The sequence below is a fragment of the Antedon mediterranea genome, chromosome 5, assembly GCF_964355755.1.
Source record: "Antedon mediterranea chromosome 5, ecAntMedi1.1, whole genome shotgun sequence".
Taxonomy (NCBI): Eukaryota; Metazoa; Echinodermata; class Crinoidea; order Comatulida; family Antedonidae; genus Antedon; species Antedon mediterranea.
Window position 1 is genome coordinate 3,701,062 of NC_092674.1, and position 21,999 is coordinate 3,723,060.

Genomic DNA, 21,999 nt, shown 5'->3' on the forward strand with positions numbered 1-21,999 from the left:
AAATTATAATGTCATGTGACTAAAGTCATGTGACGAAACCAAAATAAATCAAAATACTGCAAAGTCATTGTGAATCTGAAACTGAAAAGTGTAAAAAATAATCAAAATAAGATAAAATAATAATCTGATCTGAATTTTACACAAAATACACAATAAAGCATATTTAACAGTTTATATTAAAAGCAGTATCAAATGCTACAGCATTAAATGTAAAAATATTAAGTGACAATCTATGTGGTGATCTTAATCATTAATAAATATATACATATTAATATTTTGAATGTAACATTATCATGTATGGAGTTACAATTTACATTAAAAAAAACAAAGGTTGTTTACAGTAATATTGTGTTTGCACTACTTCTTGAACCAATTTACATAGATTTCTACAATGTATTTCCCAAATGCACACAAGAATATCGATGGCATTTGAGGCATCCCAGCTGACATAGGTTGGCTGAATATTGCAAGCCTCGATGTTGTTGTCCACGTTCAAATTCCATCATAATTATAATTTATTATATTACAATGCTGGCAACATTTATTAAAATAATTTACAATGAAAATCATCTATTTTTAATCACTTCTTCTAAATGAGTACTATAGAAGGCAATGGTTGTAATAAGACAATTAATAATACAAAAATTATCCATTTTGTTTACTGACATAAGCACTCATTTGGTCCACACCAGCTATGTATATTACATAATTTCATTTAAAAAGTAAATAATGTAATAGATTACAACAAAACTGAAAAAATATAAAGCAAGAAATAGCACATAATTAATGAAACAGTCGAAATTGATTTTAGTCAACTTTTAGGTAACGATTGATTATTAATTTTCTTGTCATGCATGATTTTAAATTGAGCAGGAATAATTAAGTATTTGATGTATGAAATAAATACATTGAATCGACAGAAATCTCATTTCCAAAAAAAAAAAAAATTATTTGATTCAAATTGCATTTTACTATGGAATTAAGCCCTAGAAATTTTGTGATAAATATTTTTTTCCATGAAATTAAACCCAAATTGTTGTTTATAAATATTTTTTCCAGGTTGTTTGTTGTATTTCAACATGTATTCATAGTGCAGGTTAAAGACATTCTATTTTACAACAATAGCTGGTTCCTGTGATTTTGGTGGAAGAAGAATTTTAAGAGACCCACCAAAACTCTGATAAAACGCTCCTGGTTTAGAAACCCTAAGTGGCCCTCCAATGCTGGACATATTTTTATGCCTGTATTTTACTCTTGGCACTGCTCAGGGGCCCCATACACTCCGAGCCTCTGGGTTTAGCCAGTGATGAGCGCGCTCATAGCCGTTACACCAAAAATCTTTCAAAAATAAAATAAGCAAATTTTGAAGATGATAAATTTATCTAAAGAGCTGGGAGGTAAAAATAAAATGTGAAAAATTACGGTTAGATATAAAAAAAATTGAAATGGTAAACAGGTTTTTGAAGAGCAGATTAAACAGGTTTCACAATGACAGCAATAGGGTTTGATTTATTTTGGTTCCGACTCACTCATGTGTATCCACCTCGTTAAGTCCTCGATGTCAATCAACTTAGAGTCTTGCTCGTTTTTTAGTTCATCCCTCGCTATCAATAGTTCCACTAATTCTTCATTCCAGGCTACAAAAATAAGAAAAAAAAATCATGTACTAATTTAAAAATCAATTAATTTTTTTTTTATAAATATAGTGGAACCCCTTTCAGGACCAAACAAAGTGTCCCTTTGATGGGGGGTGATGTCCCCTGATAAGGAATTGACTAGTTTTATGACAAAAAAATGTGATGTGCCCATGGACATGGTGATCATATCACTACCATATTTGGGCAAATAACACTGTTTGTTTGTCAAGCTAGTTTGATAGTGTGGACAGAGCTTTATGAAAAATGAGCTTTACAGAAAAGGTATACAAATGTAACAATAATTGTTTTAATAGCAATATAATAGCAATCTTTTAAATAGGGGTGTTACTGTCCCCTTATATGGACGTCATCTATAGGAGTGTTCAACAAGGAGTTCTAATATATTTATATAGAAAATAGTTTTTAAAATCATTTAGGCTCCTGGTGGTAACGATTGTTATGGAAACAGTGACGATATCAATTTTTATGCAGCTCAGTAGCCAGCATTACATCCCAGGGCTAGTATATCATTCATTAGCTTAATTCCTAACATGGGTAATTTGTAATTGGTTAAGTAGAAAATACAGATTATTGGATGTCAGTAAAGAATTAGCTAAGCAGTGCAGATTGGAACACCACTAATTTAATAGCCTCATTCTTAAGGATCACCTTAAGAGAACTTGACAAGTATTCTGAGATTGTCCCTTAAACATAAATAATAATTCCAAGTTAATAAGATATTAATCTGCAAAATCAGCAACTATTAGATAATCTTACAAATCACAACAATTGTGTTTTCTTTATTGCTTACAAATATAATTAATAATGCATTTGAAAGGTCATTGGTCAAGGTCAAGGCAAAAAGAAATATAAATTTCATATGACATAGATCAAATATCGAATATATGCAATAATATTAATATCTATTCGTGTATGAATGTAAAAATGAATGACTGAATAAAAGAAATGAATTAATAGATGGATGAGGGGATATATAAAGAAATGAATGAATATATAAATGTACAAAAGATAATGAAATTATGTAAATTTAGGAGTAGAGCGAGTAGGATAATTTTTTTTTTAATTGAAAACAAATTTATACAGGATAAAAAGATATCAGGTACTGTATATATAGCACCTGTTTTTACATATGGTCCCGTTTTTAGAAAATAAAAGGTTAAAACATTGCTAAAAACAGTAAAATAAGATAATAAATAATAAGAAATAAATATGTACATTATACAATAAAAGGAGTGAAAAAACAAAAAGGAATGATAAAAAAAATATAATTGACCTAAGCACGGACATTTACTTAAACAGTGACAATAAAATAGTTACAAAGACAATTTCTAAAATGAATCCCTAAATAAAATCATTATCAAATAAAATTATAAAGCATTACCTTTGATTCTGCGATGTAAATCATTTATAAGTATTCTGATCTTACTGCATGACATTGTGTGTAGGGTCTTGGTGCTTAGAGGCCGCCCACTTAAGGCAGGAGACACATCTGATAAACCTTTTACTCCAGCCTACAATTAAAACAGTGAGAAAGTAACAAATAAGAGGCAGGGAGCTGTCTGAGGCATTGTTCCAAAATAACGTTTCAAATTCATCATTAAGGCTATAGGAGAAACACTATAACATTTAGGAAACCTTCTATCTAAAGCTCTGTCTGCAATATCAAACTTTATGCGACAAAAAAATGTGATATGCACATATATGGACACGATGATGTCATATCACTACCATATTTGAGCATATCACTACCATATTTGGGCACATCACACTTTTTTTGTCGAACAAGTTTGATAGTGTAGACAGAGGTTTAGGCATTGTTCCAATTGGCGTGAAATGTGATGTGCCCATATATGGACATGATGATGTCATATCACTACCAAATTTGTGCATATCACTACCATATTTGTGCATATCACTACCATATTTGGGCACATCACATTTAGTTTGATAGTGTAGACAGAGCTTCACTCAGAGCTGTGATTTACATATCAGTTGAAAGCTATTAATGAAATGAATAAATTACAGATTAGGTTCCCCATATCATTTGCAGGCTATTGACGATGTATAGGTTTTTGTATATATTAAGAGTCTTTATGCAATAAATTAATCTGTGAGATATACTCCTGGTTCACATGGATCTATGTCAATTGGAAATGGATTATCTACCGAAAATCTACTTGGGTTGAATGTACAACTTTCCTATAATAATAATAATGGTTCACATGGACTTATGTAAACCTAAAACAGATAATTATGTGGAAAAAGAATAATTAGTATTTTCTTATAATTTTTGAATAAAAAGATTGAATACAACAAATTGCATTTGATCATCTTATTAGCAATCTTTCATTTTTACAACTACACAGCTGTCTAATCAAAATGTAATTCTGTGCATCCTCAGAAATATATATGCATGCAAAAATTATTTTACATAGTTGTGTGATGCAGAATGACTTTTCGACTCAACAGATTGAGTTAATAATAATAACAACCAGTATTAGACTGTTAAATAAAGCTTCCAAATAAATTAGCTCATGGGTCATATAGTATCAAGAATTATGAATTTTGTAGATTTAAGATGTTACGTTTAAACGTGATTTGATTTGTGTACTTTATAATTAATTATTACTATGTATTTTTGAAAATGTATTTTTCAGGTCATTGATGAAATTGCCTCACGCAGGATGAATAAAGAATTTAAAATTGAAATAACCACCATTATTCTTCAATACGACATGCAAGCCATGATAATTGCAAGCATTACACTTTGACTTGTACAAAAAGCTTACAAATTCAGTAACTGGAGAGAGCTTCTTTCCATGAACCTTCTCAATCTCCAGCTGCATCCTTGCCATTGGTTCTGCCTGTGCCAGTGCTATCTTAGCCTCATCCTGCAGACGAGCTTGCCTCGCTTCAAAGTCTTCATCAGCCTTTGTGACAGTGACATCAGGATTCTGTAAAATTAAACTTTATTTTTAAAATATTGGCATCATCATTATCATCATCTTATTTGACTGGTCAAAACAAATTACCTACATTTTCTGTTAAACATGTTTCATTAGTATTTATCATGTTTAAGCTCTGTCCACACTATCAAACTGTATGTGACAACAAAATGTGATGTACTCATGGACATGATGATGATGTCATATCACTACCATATTTGGAACCATCCCATTTTTTGTCACATAAAGTTTGATAGTGTAGACAGAGCTTTAAACATTTTTCTGTAAAAAACAGAGCATTAAAGCTAAAATTATTCTCAAGTAGAAGTGTTCTAAAAACCTTTGCAAGTTGGTTTAATTGATAAGGTTTCTTAGAGCTTTGCGGCAAGCAACCGAAATGCCTGTTATATTTCTAGTTTTATAACAATACCTGAAGAGCACGCGTCATAGCCGCCTCATGCTGCGTGTCTTCATCGTCATCGCTCGATGGATCGTTCATGAAACATATCTGAAGATTCATTCCACTTTGAAGTCGTGCTGATAACTTGTCACGTCCTTTGCCGTAAATGTCGCCCTCTGCATCTTCTTCACTTAACCCGGCTCTTGCTAAACGTTTTAAAATCTCCTGCCGACAACTGCGCTGTGCCTGTAGGGAAAAAAAATATTAAAATTAATTAATATTAAAGATAAAGTTCTGCCAAATTTAATATACAATGAGCGTTACTCAAACTGGAGTAAAACTATGTCATCAAATTGAGTATTTACTCAAACTGGAGTAAAACTATGTCATCAAATTGAGTATTTACTCAAACTGGAGTAAAACTATGTCATCAAATTGAGTATTTACTCAAACTGGAGTAACACTATGTCTTCATATTGAGTGTTTACTCAAACTGGAGTAACACTATGTCATCAAATTGAGTATTTACTCAAACTGGAGTAAAACTATATCATCAAATTGAGTATTTACTTAAACTGGAGTAACACTATATCATCATAATTGAGTGTTTACTCAAACTGGAGTAACACTATATCATCTAATTGAGTGTTTACTCAAACTGGAGTAACACTATATCATCTAATTGAGTGTTTACTCAAACTGGAGTAACACTATAGCATCAAATTGAATGTTTACTCAAACTGATTCAAACAATGAATCTAGTTCTCCTTAAAAACAAAATGTGCACATACATCTCTACACTAGCGTGTCTACAAACCCCTTGTACTGAAATGTACATTACCGTTTTTGGACTATTTGTTGCAGGTGACTGTTTATCTTGTTTTTCTAATTCCTTTGCTTTTTCACCTTCCTTTTTTCTTTCAATATTTGCAATTCGTTTTTCAAGAGTATCCCAATCCATGATTGGTAGTCCGGAAGAATCCATTTTATCATTAGGTAATTTCTTTAAGTGATCGCAAGAAGCATTGACAGTAGCAGCGGCCAAATGTTTACAAGTCGTTTCAAAATCTTTGGCAAATTCCGGATTATTCCTTGTCCTGTTTGGTTCTGTTTTTGATTTATTCTTACTACTATTTATAGTCCTATCACCTTCCAAATGTATTTCACTTTGCACATCATTTGCATATGGTTCACCTGTATCAGAGTCATTTGCATTTGCATCTAGTTCCCCACCTGTACTTTCAGTAAGGTGCATTTTTAAGCCATTACAAACGATAGTATCACAAGCCTTTATATCAAGGTCCTCAGTAATAGTAACATTTTCGCTTTCGTCCGATTTACTAAGCTCGTTCTGCGCTTCCCAGTCAGGGGTCGTCATGCTACTAGAGGTCGTCGCCCCATAATCACTCTCGCTCTCTGACTCGTAAACATTATCGGGTCCAAATATTTGTCCTTCCAACTCTGAAAATTCTTCAGCTAAACTGAGTCTATTTAAATTTGTAATATCCTTGTCGAGACTTTTAGGTCTGCGTTTGATAATTGTTTCGTTTTCATTCTGCAAGTCAGGGCTATGATTGCTCAACCCACGTATTTTCTGCATGTCTTGACTCTGATTATTAAGGCCCTGGATAATATCTGGCTGATTATCAGCTGATAGTTTTGTAAGCATTGACATCGTATAGCCTGAAAAAAAAACCGTAAATTAAAATGATTTTATTTTAGTCACTGGTTGGAAGTACACACCTAATTGGTGACAGTAGTTTAGGCTGCTTTTGTGCTTTCCTGTCAGCTATTGACTATGATTTTATATTTTCCCTTTGCTTTGTGTTTATTTAATTTGTTGATTTGTATTATATTTTCAATAATAATATTCAGGGGCTAGGGTTAGGGAAAATGATAAAATGATGATCAAGATATCAATAATTATAAATTTATCAATCTATTATAAACTAGTGAAATCAATTTTTTTGCTTAATTGCAAGAAACATATAATATAATATAATCCGAAATTAGGCTTTAATAATAATAATGATAATAATAAAAATATTTATTTTCATAAAAGAAATAAAACTATTATATACATGAAATAAAGTGTTTTGTTGGAGCAACGTTACAGCCATCAATCAAACAACTTTCAAGAAATTACAAAGAACCCTTACCTTGATTTGTTTGTTGATGTTTTTGCTGTTCACTTTTATTATTATCCTCTACACTGTTTTCAACTTGTCTTGGATTACCATTCCCATCTAATAGTTGAGTATCATTTTTACCATCTTCTTCTTTATCGTTATCATCATCATCATTTCTCCTGTTATTCTCCTTGAATTCTGCCTCTACCTCTTCTTCTTCTTCCTTTGCTTGTTTGCTTTGTTGCTTCTTATATTTTCTCCAAGCTCTCTGAATACTGTAAAACAAAAAACAATGTTGGAATTTTAAGTATTTTATCATCATAACATTCCATGAATTCTACATACATTTTATAGCAGCTTGCTAGAAGTTTTTAGAAAAGCTACTTGCCAACATTTTAAGGGAACATTTGTACAGTACAGTAGGGTATAGCATTATACTACACTGTAAGTGTAAATGGCATCAAGCGCCACTGTCCATACAGTCAACAATTTCCTGCAGTATTCTCGATATTGTAATCATAATGGTAGTCTTATATAGGGCCTAGCGCCTAATAATGGACTTTATCAATGATGTAGCCACATGAAATAAAGTAGTGTGGTTTTCGCAAGAAAAGAGAACAATCTTTGTTCAAGCCACTGGGTTGTCAAAGACCTGTGAAAAAGTAGTCAGGGTTGAAACCTTACCAACCGTACTGGTGGCTACGGCCCTAATCTTATGGTTATACTTATTGTTGAATATGAGATGAAACCAAATATATTTTAAAATGTATTTTCAAATACATTTCACATTTAAGTGATAGTCAGCTAGATTGACTAGCTATATTAATAATACATGAATTTGGATGTATAAATAAAATATGAAAAAAGGAAATGATCGAAAACTGAAATAAAAATGAAATTTATCAAGGTAAAGTATATTATCTAGTCAACAGGAAATTACAAAGAAAAACCTATAATGGTGATATTGAACAAGCTATATACTCCCACTCTAAAGCTCTGTCTACACTAACAAACTAGTTTGACAAAAAAATGATGTGCCTAAATACGCCATGATTAAATAATGGTAGTGATTCAGTGTATATGTATAGTGTATGATACATAGTGTACAGAGCTTAATGCAATTACAGCTCAATATTAATAATCATAGTATCCATATATATATACAGGTAAGCATGTGAATTTGTAAATGTTTACAAAATTAACCCATTTCAATTGTGTTTTAATGACTAAAGAGTCATTAAATAAATCAGAAGATATGTTCAGTATTGCTTATAAACAAGATAAATAAATGTTGTTTTATTTCAATGTTTCATTTAATAAGATAACACCTATTCAGGGGACACCTCTATTATGGGAACACTTTAAAGGATCCTAAAGGTGTTGTATAACAGGGACTCTACTGTAGTATAGGATGATGCATGAGATGTATACTTTAGACTGAAACCTAAATGGTTAGGGCAGCACCTATTCAGGAGACACCTCTATTTTTTATGGGAACACTTTAAAGGATCCTAAAGGTGTCCTAATAGGGACTCTACTGTAGTATATATGGATGATGCATTAGATGTATACTTTAGACTGAAACCTAAATGGTTAGGGCAGCACCTATTCAGGAGACACCTCTATTATGGGGACACTTTAAAGGATCCTAAAGGTGTCCTATAACAGGGACTCTACTGTAGTATAGGATGATGCATTAGATGTATACATTAGGCTGAAACTTAAATGGTTAAGACTGAACTGAAAGCCTAGAAAAAGATACAATGATCAATGTGTTTACACTTAGTAAATCCAATTATCTCAGTAGTATTTGCAAAAAGCGAAGAATTGCTGTCCACACTAGTAATTAAGTGCCTCTGATGTAGGATGTAGGAAACATGAAATTAGGACAACACATGGGGTTTGTTATTCTACAAAAAGGAATGTCACAAAATGTGTTATTACGCATATTTTAAATATCATCACTTCCGCTGCTGGCTACAGGTTTGCAATAATAAATAATAATGGTTAAGTCTTTTATTGCGCCTAATACAATGTTTCTAAGCGCCTTACATGCAGAGTATAAAAAATACCAGTAGGCCTACAATAGCAGTTATTACAAAGGTGAAAGGTTATAACGAAAGATGAAACTAAAATGTTGACCATGACAGTTAACAGATGGGAGCACTGCACCCCCAAGTAATTGGCGTAATGCAGAGGCCTGAGGCCCCTGGTTTAGGAGTGTTTAAGTGGCCCTCCAACGCTGGAGACTTCAGGCATTTTTAGCCATATTTGAATGGCTGTTTTTTCCTCTGGGCACTGCTGGGTTTAGCCAGTGAGCGCTCATAGTCGTTACTCCACTGAACCAAGGATTAACCCACCAGGTATAGTAGGTACAGTAGCAAAAACAGCGCCAACTGACTTCTGATATTGTGATTAGTTAAATTATTGATTTCTTTTATACACATTGTACATTTGTTGGCATCTGCAAGGGGCAGGTGATTCGGCTAAGATGTCAATATGTTGTAATTAAAACACTACACAGATGATTTCTCATTTTGTTGTTGTTTAACCCATACAGGCTACATTAAGTCCTCTGTCTGTATTGGTTTACAAACAAGGAAAAATGGAGCAGAGTGATAAAGAGAAGACTCTGATATCCCAGCGCAAAGAGCTCTATCCGAATCAATGAGAAAAGTCAAGAGACCCAAAGGATGACACAAAACCACACGGATAAAAATTATAGAAAATGATATGAAAAGAAAAGTGACACTTTCGGCAATAATCGCACTAATTTGAGAAGTCTTGGTATACTACTGTGTGTTGCAAGATGTTCAGTGTTTGTGATGATTGGTTAATAGTGCCGGATCATAATCCCAGAAGGCCCGGCCGAAAAAAGAAAGTATCAAATGCTACACGTAATACCTACTTCGCCTGCCCAACTGAACACATTTGGAATGCTGGCCCAAAATGGATACTATATAAAGCTCTGTCTACACTATCAAACTAGTATGACCAAAATCTGTGATGTGCCCAAATATGGTAGTGATATGACTATGTCCATATATATTTGTTTGTACCTAACACCATAAAGTTTAGACAGGGCTTAAGACATTACAGTATATTCCCCACTGAAAATGTTTCAATTTTGTTGAGCCTCATATAGAAACATAAAACACAAAAGCTTTTAAATGATTGGAAATCTGAACAGGAAAAAACAGACGAAAGTGGAATAGGTATTAATTTTCACATTTCTACAAAGTCAGCTAAAGAATTTGTTCAATCAAAACAACATTAATGTTGAAACATAAGGAACATTAAAATGACATGACGCACATAAAATGTTGACACGAAAATTGCAGCTGTCTAAATACGTTCTTCTAAAACAAGGTTATGATTTATGAATATTCAGGAGATGAAAACTAATGAGAAGAGAGAAATTTTGAAAACTTACGTAATAACACGAGATACAAGAAGTTGTGTTCTGTTGCGACGGATGCAGTGATTGTCTTCAAATTCAACTTGAAGCTTGTGACTGTAAGAAAATAAGAAGTTGTTCATAAAACATGTGACTCAAAAGGAAATTAAAGGCAGGGATCTTCTCAGAAAACTATTTAGGAAAAATTTACATTGACAATTGGTAGGGATCAGCTTAACACTGTCAATTAATGCTCAATTAACACTCAATCAATCAAAATCAACATTTATTTCCAAAATGGTGGCGTCACCAAAAAAGCAAAGCTTGTGTCAGGAACGCCCAAACAAAACAATCAAAAACAAACAAAACATATAAATAAGACACTACTGTAGTTGTACAGTTCGGCTAAAGGGGATTTTAAATATTGTGACCAAAGTCATTCTCTACTATTCTCTTTCCTCTTTCTCGAGAATAATAAATAACCTGAATATGTAATGTAAATAGCCATAATGACTCATATTGACTATGAACAGGAATAATTATGTTGAATATGCAATATGCCTCCCCACAAACCACCTGAGGCCACAGTTCATGGACTATACCATTGTGGAGAGGAGTTATCATGTTACATCTAGCTCTTCGAGGAGAAAGGGCTATTGTTGGTTTATCCAGGTAAGCTAGGCACGAAATAGACACAAGTTGTTTACTAAGAGTCTACCTACTTTTCTATCAGTAATTCCCCTTCTTCTACCTGTTGTTGTATCTTCCTCATACGCATGACTTCCTCCTAAACAATAAATTTAAAGACAACATCATGTATAATTTTCGATAACTTTTATATTAACTTTTTGGCTCTGTGTCAAAACTGAACCAACATTTGCTAAACCCAACCAGTAAAAGCATCCGGGAAACCTAACACTCCGGGTAGTAGTCGTGTTAAGCTATCACGGCATAGATTGGCTTGTGAGCATGTGCAGTTTCTTCCTGGCCTTGGGGACCTCTCTTTGCGCATTCAAACTCTCAAAATAATATTCAATTCTAGGAAACTTGGATTAGGCTTTTGAAAACCACACGTCAATAGTAAGTGGCTAGGACAAATTAGTTAATACAGTGTGTACACAAGCTGCACTATCGTGGATATGATAGATTAGCAGTCCATCTGCAATAATATACACTTAAGCTCTGTCTCCACTATCAAACTTTATGCGACAACAAAATGTGATGTGTCCATATATGGACAGTTGAGTAGAAAGATATTTGTGACTGTGAGTTACAAACATGTCACTGGTCAGGATTGAACCCCGGACATTAGGGCTCTACTACAATTTTATTCAAACGAGGCTATTATTGAATAAGTATGGCATGTTTGAATTATTATGTAATTCAACCGCATAAATCGAACAACACCTAAATGACCATGATACCTCCACTGAAATCTGTATGTCACAGGGAAAGGCAAACCAAAAACTATGAATGCTGCACTAAAAAAACTGCATATTATCATCAGCTGATGTTTATACTGCCAGAGATTGGAATGTACACTTTTTTAATTAGCGTTAAAATATTTTAATATTTAATAATACCGAAAAATTCTAAAACATATGCAAATGATATTTAAAAGAAAAGTATTTTTAACTAAAATGATATTGATAGTGGTTTTCACACTTTTCATTAAAATCTTTTAAAAATTCATGAAATGTTTTATTACATTTTTTATTTAAAACACATCGCTTGAGAAATGTATTGACGACTAAGAATTTGTTAGTAATTTTTGATGACTGTTACTTGCAGTTGTGTAGAGAGTTTTGTTATTAGTTTTCCAAGAGCGTTATAGTGTATATTAGAGAATTTCATTGACTATACACATGTAATTAGATATTTGAACAGGGTGTCAGACATGTTGAAAATATACAGAATATAATCAATAACGATAGTAAGAATTTCACATGTACAAGGTTGAGATTTAATCTTATTGGACGCACGCTATTTGTATCTTTTACTCATAATAATATTTCTAGCAGTTATTACAAGTTTTCTGAATTGTTCCCTTAAAACATTGACAAATAGATATACATTTTGTAACAGCTAATTGAGCTAATTTGTATTAATAGATAAAACCCAAAATAGTGAATATTTAAACTTGTGGACTCCAAAAAAAAAATAAATAAGAATGTTTGATTATTATTCTGTTCCATAATTTGTGATAATTGAAAACCAAGAAAGACATCAAACAACTTAAATAACTAGCCAATGAAAGATCCGATTGGAAAAAACCGGTAAAAGAGATTTACGGAGCAGCCCAAGCTGAAATGTCGGCAGACTTTTTCAGCGGAGAGGCAGTAGTCATAATCATCATCATAGTTTGTGATACAAATTTTGTTGGTTGTATGAATTGTCAAAAGAAAATTTTAGATTTTTACTTTTTGTATTAAAACCTAAAGCATCTTTAAAATTGATTGATTTTAGTGTGTGTTACACATTTGCAATTCAACATTAAGGATAAAGATTAAAATAAATTTATTCTTCCAATAATGAATATTGACATCATAATTTATTATCATTTTAAATTATTTTCCATTTAAGGTTAATAACATTTCCAATATTTGAAAAAATGTTTAGTTAGAAAAATAGGTATCACTTCCCACTGCAGTAACACACGCCCACCATTTTTTGGATCACAGCCAATATAATGCTATATATGGTCGTAACAATCGTCACCATTCATAAATACTCTTTACATTAATTTTCATAATAGAAATAATGTCACGTTCGCTGTCTACAATATACAGTGTATAAATACACCTCAACATTTACGTCAACATCATATCTAAATATTCTAAAATTATTCGATTCAATTGACATTGACATACTTTATAATGTATTGTATAATTTTATTTTATAAATTTTTTTATTACTACTTTTTAATAGGATAATACTGTAATTCAATATTCTAGCCCACAAAATTAGAATTTCAATTAATAAAGATCAAGTTTAAAAAACAATATTGTAACTTTGTCTTGGATGACATTCTAGCATATTTTAAAGATATGGTGGCCTTGTTGCATTGACTTTTTATATACATTTTCGTTTTTGTGATATGAGCTCTTAGATTAAGATATTTTTTTTCTCTCTTTTGCTATGGATATATTATGTCACCATGGTATTCCTAAATAAAAAGATGAATGAATGATGTTAAACAATATTCGAAGGTACTCGTTCGTTCATTCGCCACCACTAATACGTTGTTCTTATTTATCGCTTAATGCTCAAAGCCTAAAACTTGTCACATTATTTACTCAGACACGTATAGAAACACTGCTGTAGTAATCAGCATAGTTTGTGCTATGCTTTGACCTTACCAGGTACCCATTGTATACCTGGGTGGAAAGAGGCAAATGTAAGTAAGTGTCGACTTGTCGAAGGATACAAGTAATGTGACAAGCATTCGACTCAAACTTCCGACCTCGTGATCAGAAGTCAAATGTCCCAATATACTGCACCACACGCTCTATTAGGAAGATGTACTGTGCATGTTGTTAAAATAGTGATTGTGATAGCTTCTGCAACTACCCTAGATGGCCTATTCATGGAAGGTAACAGATGTGAGTCTTGTGCTGTATTCTATAGTGTATGTATATTAAATATTGCCAAAAGAAGGGATTCCTGGTGAAAAAAATACTGTATACTGTAGGTTATGAAAGAAGCTGCTATCCTCACCTGATTAAACCTCTGTATGAGAGCCTGCACGTATTTCTTACGGCCTAAATACCCTCTGTAATGACATTGTATACAAATTGCTGCTAAAACCTCTCTACTAACATCATCATCCTCCTCAGCCTCCTGAAAATGGTTTAAAATCAGAATAAATGTTATTTATAGATAATTAATCTTCAATATATTGTATTTTTTCCATGAAAAGTGAGAAATATTAATTCTAATCATATTTTGACAATTAATAAAATATACAGTAGATCTACCTCAATAAGGCTTGGACGAGTTGAGTCAATAAAATAATTTTTAGAACATTTTTAAAAAGTCTACAAAACATATAATTTGGTTTATATTACAAAAATATTAACATACTGTACAACGTCAATAAGAATAAAATTACACTGGTAACATTAATATAGTGAATTATTAATTTTAACAAATCTCTCATAAAAATACATAAAAACAATTACCTAACAATATGATATTAATATAAAACAAATAACCAGTAATAAATCAATACAATATTGAAACATAAATTCTGCTATTAACAAACGTATTATAAGAATAAAAATTCACTATATAGCAACATTAATATAGTGAATTACTCATTTTAAAAATCTCTCGTACAAATACATCAAAACAATTACCTAACAATATGATATTAATAAATAACCAGTTACTGTTTTTAATTTAAAACACAAATCCAGTCAAACTGCTAAGGTGTTGTAGTTAACCGTACGCCTCAATTGGCCTAATAGCCAGCCGCTGTCAAAGCTTGCATATTGCTGCTGCAGTGGCCAAGCCTTCTGCTATAGCCTACTGTACTGCTAACTAGTTGAAGAGAGAGACGATATCTAATCAACTGCCTGCCTACTATTCGTCGTCTATGCATTTCAATATTGATGCAAGCTAAAAACGTATCTTTGCGTCATCGTCTAATAATAATACATTACACAGTGAGATTCAATTTCATTATTGGTGGCTGAATACACAGGCAGGCAATCCTGATACTCTTGGCTGGTGTATTTCTTCACTATATCTAATCCAATGCAACAGTTACTTAAATATTTTTGTTTTAGAATTTTGTTTTTCAGTTTTCATTTAGAATTTGAAATGTATTTTTTAATATGACATTACAAAAGAATATGTATTATTAAAATTATATCATCTATCTTTGACAAAATCTATATTATAAATTAATCATAAATGTGTATACAATCTAACAGTAACAATACTTAATATTTTTGTTTTAGAATTTTGTTTTTCAGTTTTCATTTATAACTACAATGTGTTTTTAATATTAATCTTTTTTAATATGACATTATTGTACAACAGGACTGTATGTGTAATATTAAAAAATGTTATCTATCTATGACAAAATCTATATTATAAATTATAATCATGAATTTTATGGATAGTACAAAACAGGTACGATTCATAATATTTAAATATTAAAATTTCTTAATTCTTATTTGTAGTATGACGGTACAACAAATATTAAGAGAAAACTGTATGTATTATCTATAAATCTATTATTATTATTATATTTCTTTAAAGAATTAATATCATTATTAGTTGATCATAAAATAATTTGGTTTAAATAATAATTAGGTTTTAATGATAATTCATGTTATATAATAATGTTAATGTTATTCCTTCATTTTTTTCTTAATACGACATACGGTACAAAAAACGATATCAAAACACTGTATGTAATATGTAATAAAAGGTGGTGTGTATTCTAGTTATATCATAAATAAATATTAATCATAAGGTTCCAGTCTTCAATATGTAATTCACATTAATCATAATCACTTATTATCATTATTAATATTATAATAATGGAGGTATACCAATCATAATCATATCAACATTTTTTAATACTATCATTATTTTAAATAATGGAGGTACAGTTATCATAATCAAATACGGTACATATTTTGTTCAATTTAGCAAATTTATATACAAATATTTATAACTAAAAGTAACAATTATAATAATTACAAATTAAGTATAAATAAAACATAATATATATGTTAATATATCCTAATTAAAATAATTTAATTTATCTAATTGACTGATATTAATATTAATATATAGAAGGCATACAACTACTGTATAGCACCAAAGCATTCAATCTGTTGATACTGTAGTATACCAGTGATAGCTAAATACTAAATGCTAGTACAGTATGTGGTAATTATTATAAATTATTTCACCTAAATGTCACTTCATAGATTTACTGATACTAGACACATAAAACGGGCAAATCAAATATCAGAAAACATTTTATACTTCATGACTAGTGTAATATAAATACAGTAATAAGAAACGTTGTCTACAATTACTGTATATCCTCTGATATAATCCCACCCCGCCCTCAACCCCTAGAACATACAATTGTGACCATACCTGGGGAAACCCTGAGTTCAGGAAAAAATGATTAGTATAAAAAAGCATCTGAAATTGATAGGCCTACTGTACATTCAAAAGTCAATACTGGTACCTAGGGATATGCCTGTTTGTGAAATCAGAAATAAAGTATGGGGTGGGATTATAGCCTAGGATATACAATAGTAATTGCCTTTTTTAAAAACTTTTTATGTATGTTAATTTTGACATGTTTTTACACGCAATTTGGCCATAAGATGTAAATTGAACAGTAATTTTTAATATACTGTAAATTGTAAGAGAATATAATGAACAGGAATAAATCACCAAATATCTAGTTGGGATAATTTTCATGCAAAATTACCCATGTGGATAAAGGCCAACCCATTATTTTTGGGTTCCTGGGTTAAAGAGATACAGATACAGATCACCATGGCCCATATACAGGAAAACACACAAGTTTTTGGTTCCCAATCCCAGTTAATGATTCTATACCAATCTGGCAGCATATTGCAGGCCTTGTCTTTTGAAAATCATAGGTGTGCTACAAATTGCACTCGTCAATACATTCAGGGGTGCTGTAGGTGTGCGGTTTGTATTTTCGTGTGTAGAAGTATACCAAATATAGGCGCGTTGTAAATCGCACTCCTCAAGGGCAGTTTAGGAGTGTGTTATGTGAGTGGTCGAACTCACTCGCCTTAAAAGGCAAGGCCTGATACTGTAACACATTTTTAAATTCAAATCTACTTCAACATTTTCAAATGAATTTTTTTTTCACATTTTTCAATGGTACTGTATCTGGTCAACACTTGAAAGATAATATTGTCCCCAACCAATGTGACTATTTTTTATTTATTCTATTTTATTCTAAAATAATTTGTTTTTTCTCATCCAACTATTATGTGACATTAAAATGGCATAATCAACAAAAATGTTAAAGAACTTTTTTTTTAAGCTGACATATCTTTACATGTACAGTAAATAAGTATATCATAATATTAATTACATTTATCTCATAATATTACATAAAACGTGACACAACCTTTTAATGTAACCCAAGTTAATTTATTGAGTATGTGATAAAATGCAGGTGATACACCCGTTTCACTTCCGAAGTTACTAAACATAAAATCATTCAAATTAAAGCTTGCAATTAAAGTAGTCATATAACGTAATTCTTGTTGGCACGCACACATTATCGTGTAACTGCATATTTTACAGGTCAAAATTAAAGCAGGAATTTATGCTTGAATTTAATATCGATAATACTACTGTATAAAGTGAATTTATAAAGATATAATTTCAGTATAAAACACGTACAGACTACTTGGAGAGCCACAATTTCTAACTACTTAAATAAAACCTTCAAAAGATGGTTCATATTAATAATTAGCAATAGCATGTTCTTTAAATACAGATCTCCAATAGAACCCCTATTAAGGGGACACATTCAGAACCCCTATTAAGGGGACCCAATGGAACCCCTATTAAGGGGACACATTCAAATCCTATTAAGGGGATACATTCAGAACCCCTATTAAAGGACAACTGTACCGAGGACCATATTTTAAAAACGTATTAGGGGTATACATATGATTTCAGAACCATCGAGGATATCGCCGCACGCGCTCGCCGTACAGCCGTCGCCGTAAATTGCTGTGACGTCACAGGTGCATCGCATAATCTACTTAATGAGTTTTCGCTGTTGTTACCATACAATAGATAGGTACCGTCACTTCAATTGCTTATTTAACCTTTTAAATTACTTAAATTTGCCAAAATGTTTTCCTGGTATTTTGAAGAAACACTTCAATATCCATATAGACAAAACAAACAATAAAACAATTCAACTTTTATATTTTTTACAATTTATTTAAAAAGTGTGTTTACTAGAAATGTTCGCGCTTTGCGAGACTTGTCTATGGGACCCGAAGAGTAGCTAGTAGAAACATGACGTATGACGTTCTGGAATCATTCAACCATATCGGACTCAAAACTTTTTCTCTGCTAGCTAGCGATTTTTGGGCCGTGCGAGCTTCCTCCTCCTCGTGTGTGTGACGGTGGTGTGATCAACATTGTGTAGAGTAGTATAGTAGAGAGAGGGAACTGAAAATGCCGGCGTGTTTTGAGTCCGATATGGTTGAATGATTCCAGAACGTCATACGTCATGTTTCTACTAGCTACTCTTCGGGTCCCATAGACAAGTCTCGCAAAGCGCGAACATTTCTAGTAAACACACTTTTTAAATAAATCGTAAAAAATATAAAAGTTGAATTGTTTTATTGTTTGTTTTGTCTATCTGGATATTGAAGTGTTTCTTCAAAATACCAGGAAAACATTTTGGCAAATTTAAGTAATTTAAAAGGTTAAATAAGCAATTGAAGTGACGGTACCTATCTATTGTATGGTAACAACAGCGAAAACTCATTAAGTAGATTATGCGATGCACCTGTGACGTCACAGCAATTTACGGCGATGGCTGTACGGCGAGCGCGTGCGGCGATATCCTCGATTTCGCGATGGTTCTGAAATCATGTATACCCCTAATACGTTTTTAAAATATGGTCCTCGGTACAGTTGTCCTTTAAGGGGACCCAATGGAACCCCTATTAAGGGGACACATTCAGAACCCCTATTAGGGGACACATTCAGAACTCCTATTACGGGACACATCCAGAACCCCTATTAAGGGGACACATTCAGAACTCCTATTAAGGGGACACATCCAAAACCTCTATTAAGGGAATACATCCAGAACCCCTATTAAGGGGGCACATCCAGAACCCCTATTAGGGGACACATTCAGAACTCCTATTAGGGAACACATTCAGAACCCCTATTAGGGGACACATTCAGAACTCCTATTAGGGGACACATTCAGAACCCCTATTAAAGGGACACATTCAGAACCCCTATTAAAGGGACACATCCAGAACCCCTATTAGGGGACACATTCAGAACCCATATTAAGGGGACACATTCAGAACTTCTATTAAGGGGACACATCCAGAACCTCTATTAAGGGGATACATTTGGAACCCCTATTAAGGAGACACATTTGGAACCCTATTAAGGGGACACATCCAGAACCCCTATTAAGGGGACACATCCAGAACCCCTATTAAGGGGACACATCCAGGACCCCTATTAAGGGGACACATCCAGAACCCCTATTAAGAGGACACATACAGGACCCCTATTAAGGGGACACATCCAGGACTGATTAAAATGTCCCCTTAACGGGCGGGGATGTTCTTAATTTGTCTACTACAGTACTAAGTAAAACTAGACATGAAACTCGTCACTTTGACGAGTTAGTTATCCGCACGACAGATGCCACGTGCACGTCATACGTTAAAAACTATAATAAGAGGTGGTCCTGTATTTTCGCCTTGTATTATAATTATACAGTACACTGTGTATAAAAGGAGACATTAATTTTACATGATACAGAGGGCGGCAAACAACAATTTGCTCACATCAGAGACTATGCTGGTGTACATTGTACTACTGTATATTATATGACATATTAACTGAATTATGGGACCTGCCTTTAATTCAAATATTTAACATGATGACGTCATAAAAAAAACAACACAACGATAGCAATTTCTGAAGAAAATTATCTTAGCAACAACATATTAACGTGTAGAAGAAATTTGAATACGTAAAATGTTGGTGCGCGCACATTTAAATGTGATGAACTATTACGCAAAATATGAAAATACGACTTTTTTTATTCAACTGGCAATATGATGACGTCACAACATCCGATTGGCAAAATGTTTACATGAATTCGTATCTACAATCCTATAGCTTCCAGAAAACGTTTTAATCGTGATTATCACATTTTATTCTTACGAGCTATTACAGATTAAAATTTACTGTAAAGATGAAATTAATGACCCACGTAATTAAAATTTTTAGGCATGATGACGTTATAAAAATGTAAATATTTTTTTCTCATGCTAAAGAAAGTTGATTGACCTAGACAATATATAAATATAGGAGAAAAAGGAATACAGATAAGCGTGATGCGCTCCATTGAATGTGATGAGCAATAACGAAACAGACAAAAATCCTATATTTTACATTCGTGTGGCCATACGATTACGTCACAATGTTTTTTTAGCCTTATCGATGCATGATCCGATATCTGCAACTCATCAACTTCTAGATTTTGTAATAAAAATAAACGGTTCACGGTTTACTTTAGAAACTATGACTGTTTAAAAAAAGACATTATTTTGATGATTTTTTAAGCTTTTTCATAAAAAACGCGCACAAATTGTCTAATTCAACGTGTTCGTATGGCGTTATTTAAACTGGAAAAGTTCTAAATTGTTTTCAAAATTACTAGGAAAGGCTTGAAAAATATAATTCAAGAGAAAAAAATATGTTTTTATCGCTACGTGCGCACCGCGTGCGTAAAAAATTGCGCGCCCGTGGGAATTAGAAATTAATTTTGCGCATTTTGAAATTTTAAATGCGCGTGCGCGCGTAACTTCTTGTGAAACATGCCATTTTTAATCCGTAGAAAGTTTGCCCCTGATATGACTTAAATTTTGTCAAAGTGTCAATACTAAATGACTTTTGGTTTTTAATCTATGATCAATCATTGAAATTCATAAAATTGCGCGTAAGTCACGTTGCGCAACTATGACGTCATTCAAAAATAGGAGGTGCACAACTTCACGTAAATGCCCATATGTTGTCAAAGTTATGAAATGTTATGTTTACACATTTTAGAGAAACGCGACTCACAAAAAGGAAGGAAGGAAAGAAGAACTAGACATGTAACTCGTCACTTTGACGAGTTAGTTATCCGCTCGACAAACGCCACGTGCACGTCATACGCTAGAATATTGCACACAGAAAAATATTAAGGCATTATGACCTGAACTGAAGAATATGATATGTTGTTATTTCTGAATTATGTTATTTTGTTGTCATATACATAGTATACACAGTACAATCTGTATACATATCACAAACAGTGTAAAATAGGTGAAATTACGGGACCCGTATTTTATTGTAATTTTTAACATCTTGACGGTTTCAAAATGAAATGCAAAAGTAGAAATTTCAGAATAAAATTTTTAAATGTAATGAAATATAACGCAAAAGATGAAAATATGACTTTTTGTATTTAACTGGCCATATGATGACGTCACAACATTCGATTGGCACAATTTTCTTATGATTTTGTATCTACAATACAATAGCTTCCTGAAAACGTTTGAATCGTGATTATCACATTTTATTCTTACGAGCTATACCAGATTAAAATTTACTGTAAAGATGAAATTAATGACCAACGTAATTTAAATTTTTAGGCATGATGACGTTAAAAAAATTAAAATATTTT

The 21,999-nt window shown here is 32.3% G+C and overlaps 1 protein-coding gene across 4 annotated transcripts in view; it reads right to left on the reverse strand.

Moving 5' to 3' along the window:
* Window positions 1-21,999, reverse strand: part of LOC140050155 (uncharacterized) — a 41,269-nt gene that overhangs the window by 5,237 nt on the left and 14,033 nt on the right. For 2 of the 4 annotated variants that reach the window (XM_072095221.1, XM_072095223.1), the window contains 9 exons: window positions 14,247-14,369; window positions 11,252-11,316; window positions 10,566-10,646; window positions 7,163-7,407; window positions 5,845-6,686; window positions 5,034-5,249; window positions 4,448-4,612; window positions 3,040-3,169; window positions 1,530-1,637 (listed from right to left, as the gene is read on the reverse strand). In XM_072095221.1, coding sequence (XP_071951322.1) covers window positions 1,530-1,637; window positions 3,040-3,169; window positions 4,448-4,612; window positions 5,034-5,249; window positions 5,845-6,686; window positions 7,163-7,407; window positions 10,566-10,646; window positions 11,252-11,316; window positions 14,247-14,369 — 1,975 coding nt within the window. Of the gene's footprint in view, window positions 1-1,529; window positions 1,638-3,039; window positions 3,170-4,447; window positions 4,613-5,033; window positions 5,250-5,844; window positions 6,687-7,162; window positions 7,408-10,565; window positions 10,647-11,251; window positions 11,317-14,246; window positions 14,370-14,887; window positions 15,318-21,999 lie in introns of those variants that run through there. The other 2 variants (XM_072095222.1, XM_072095224.1) reach the window with 2 other exon arrangements.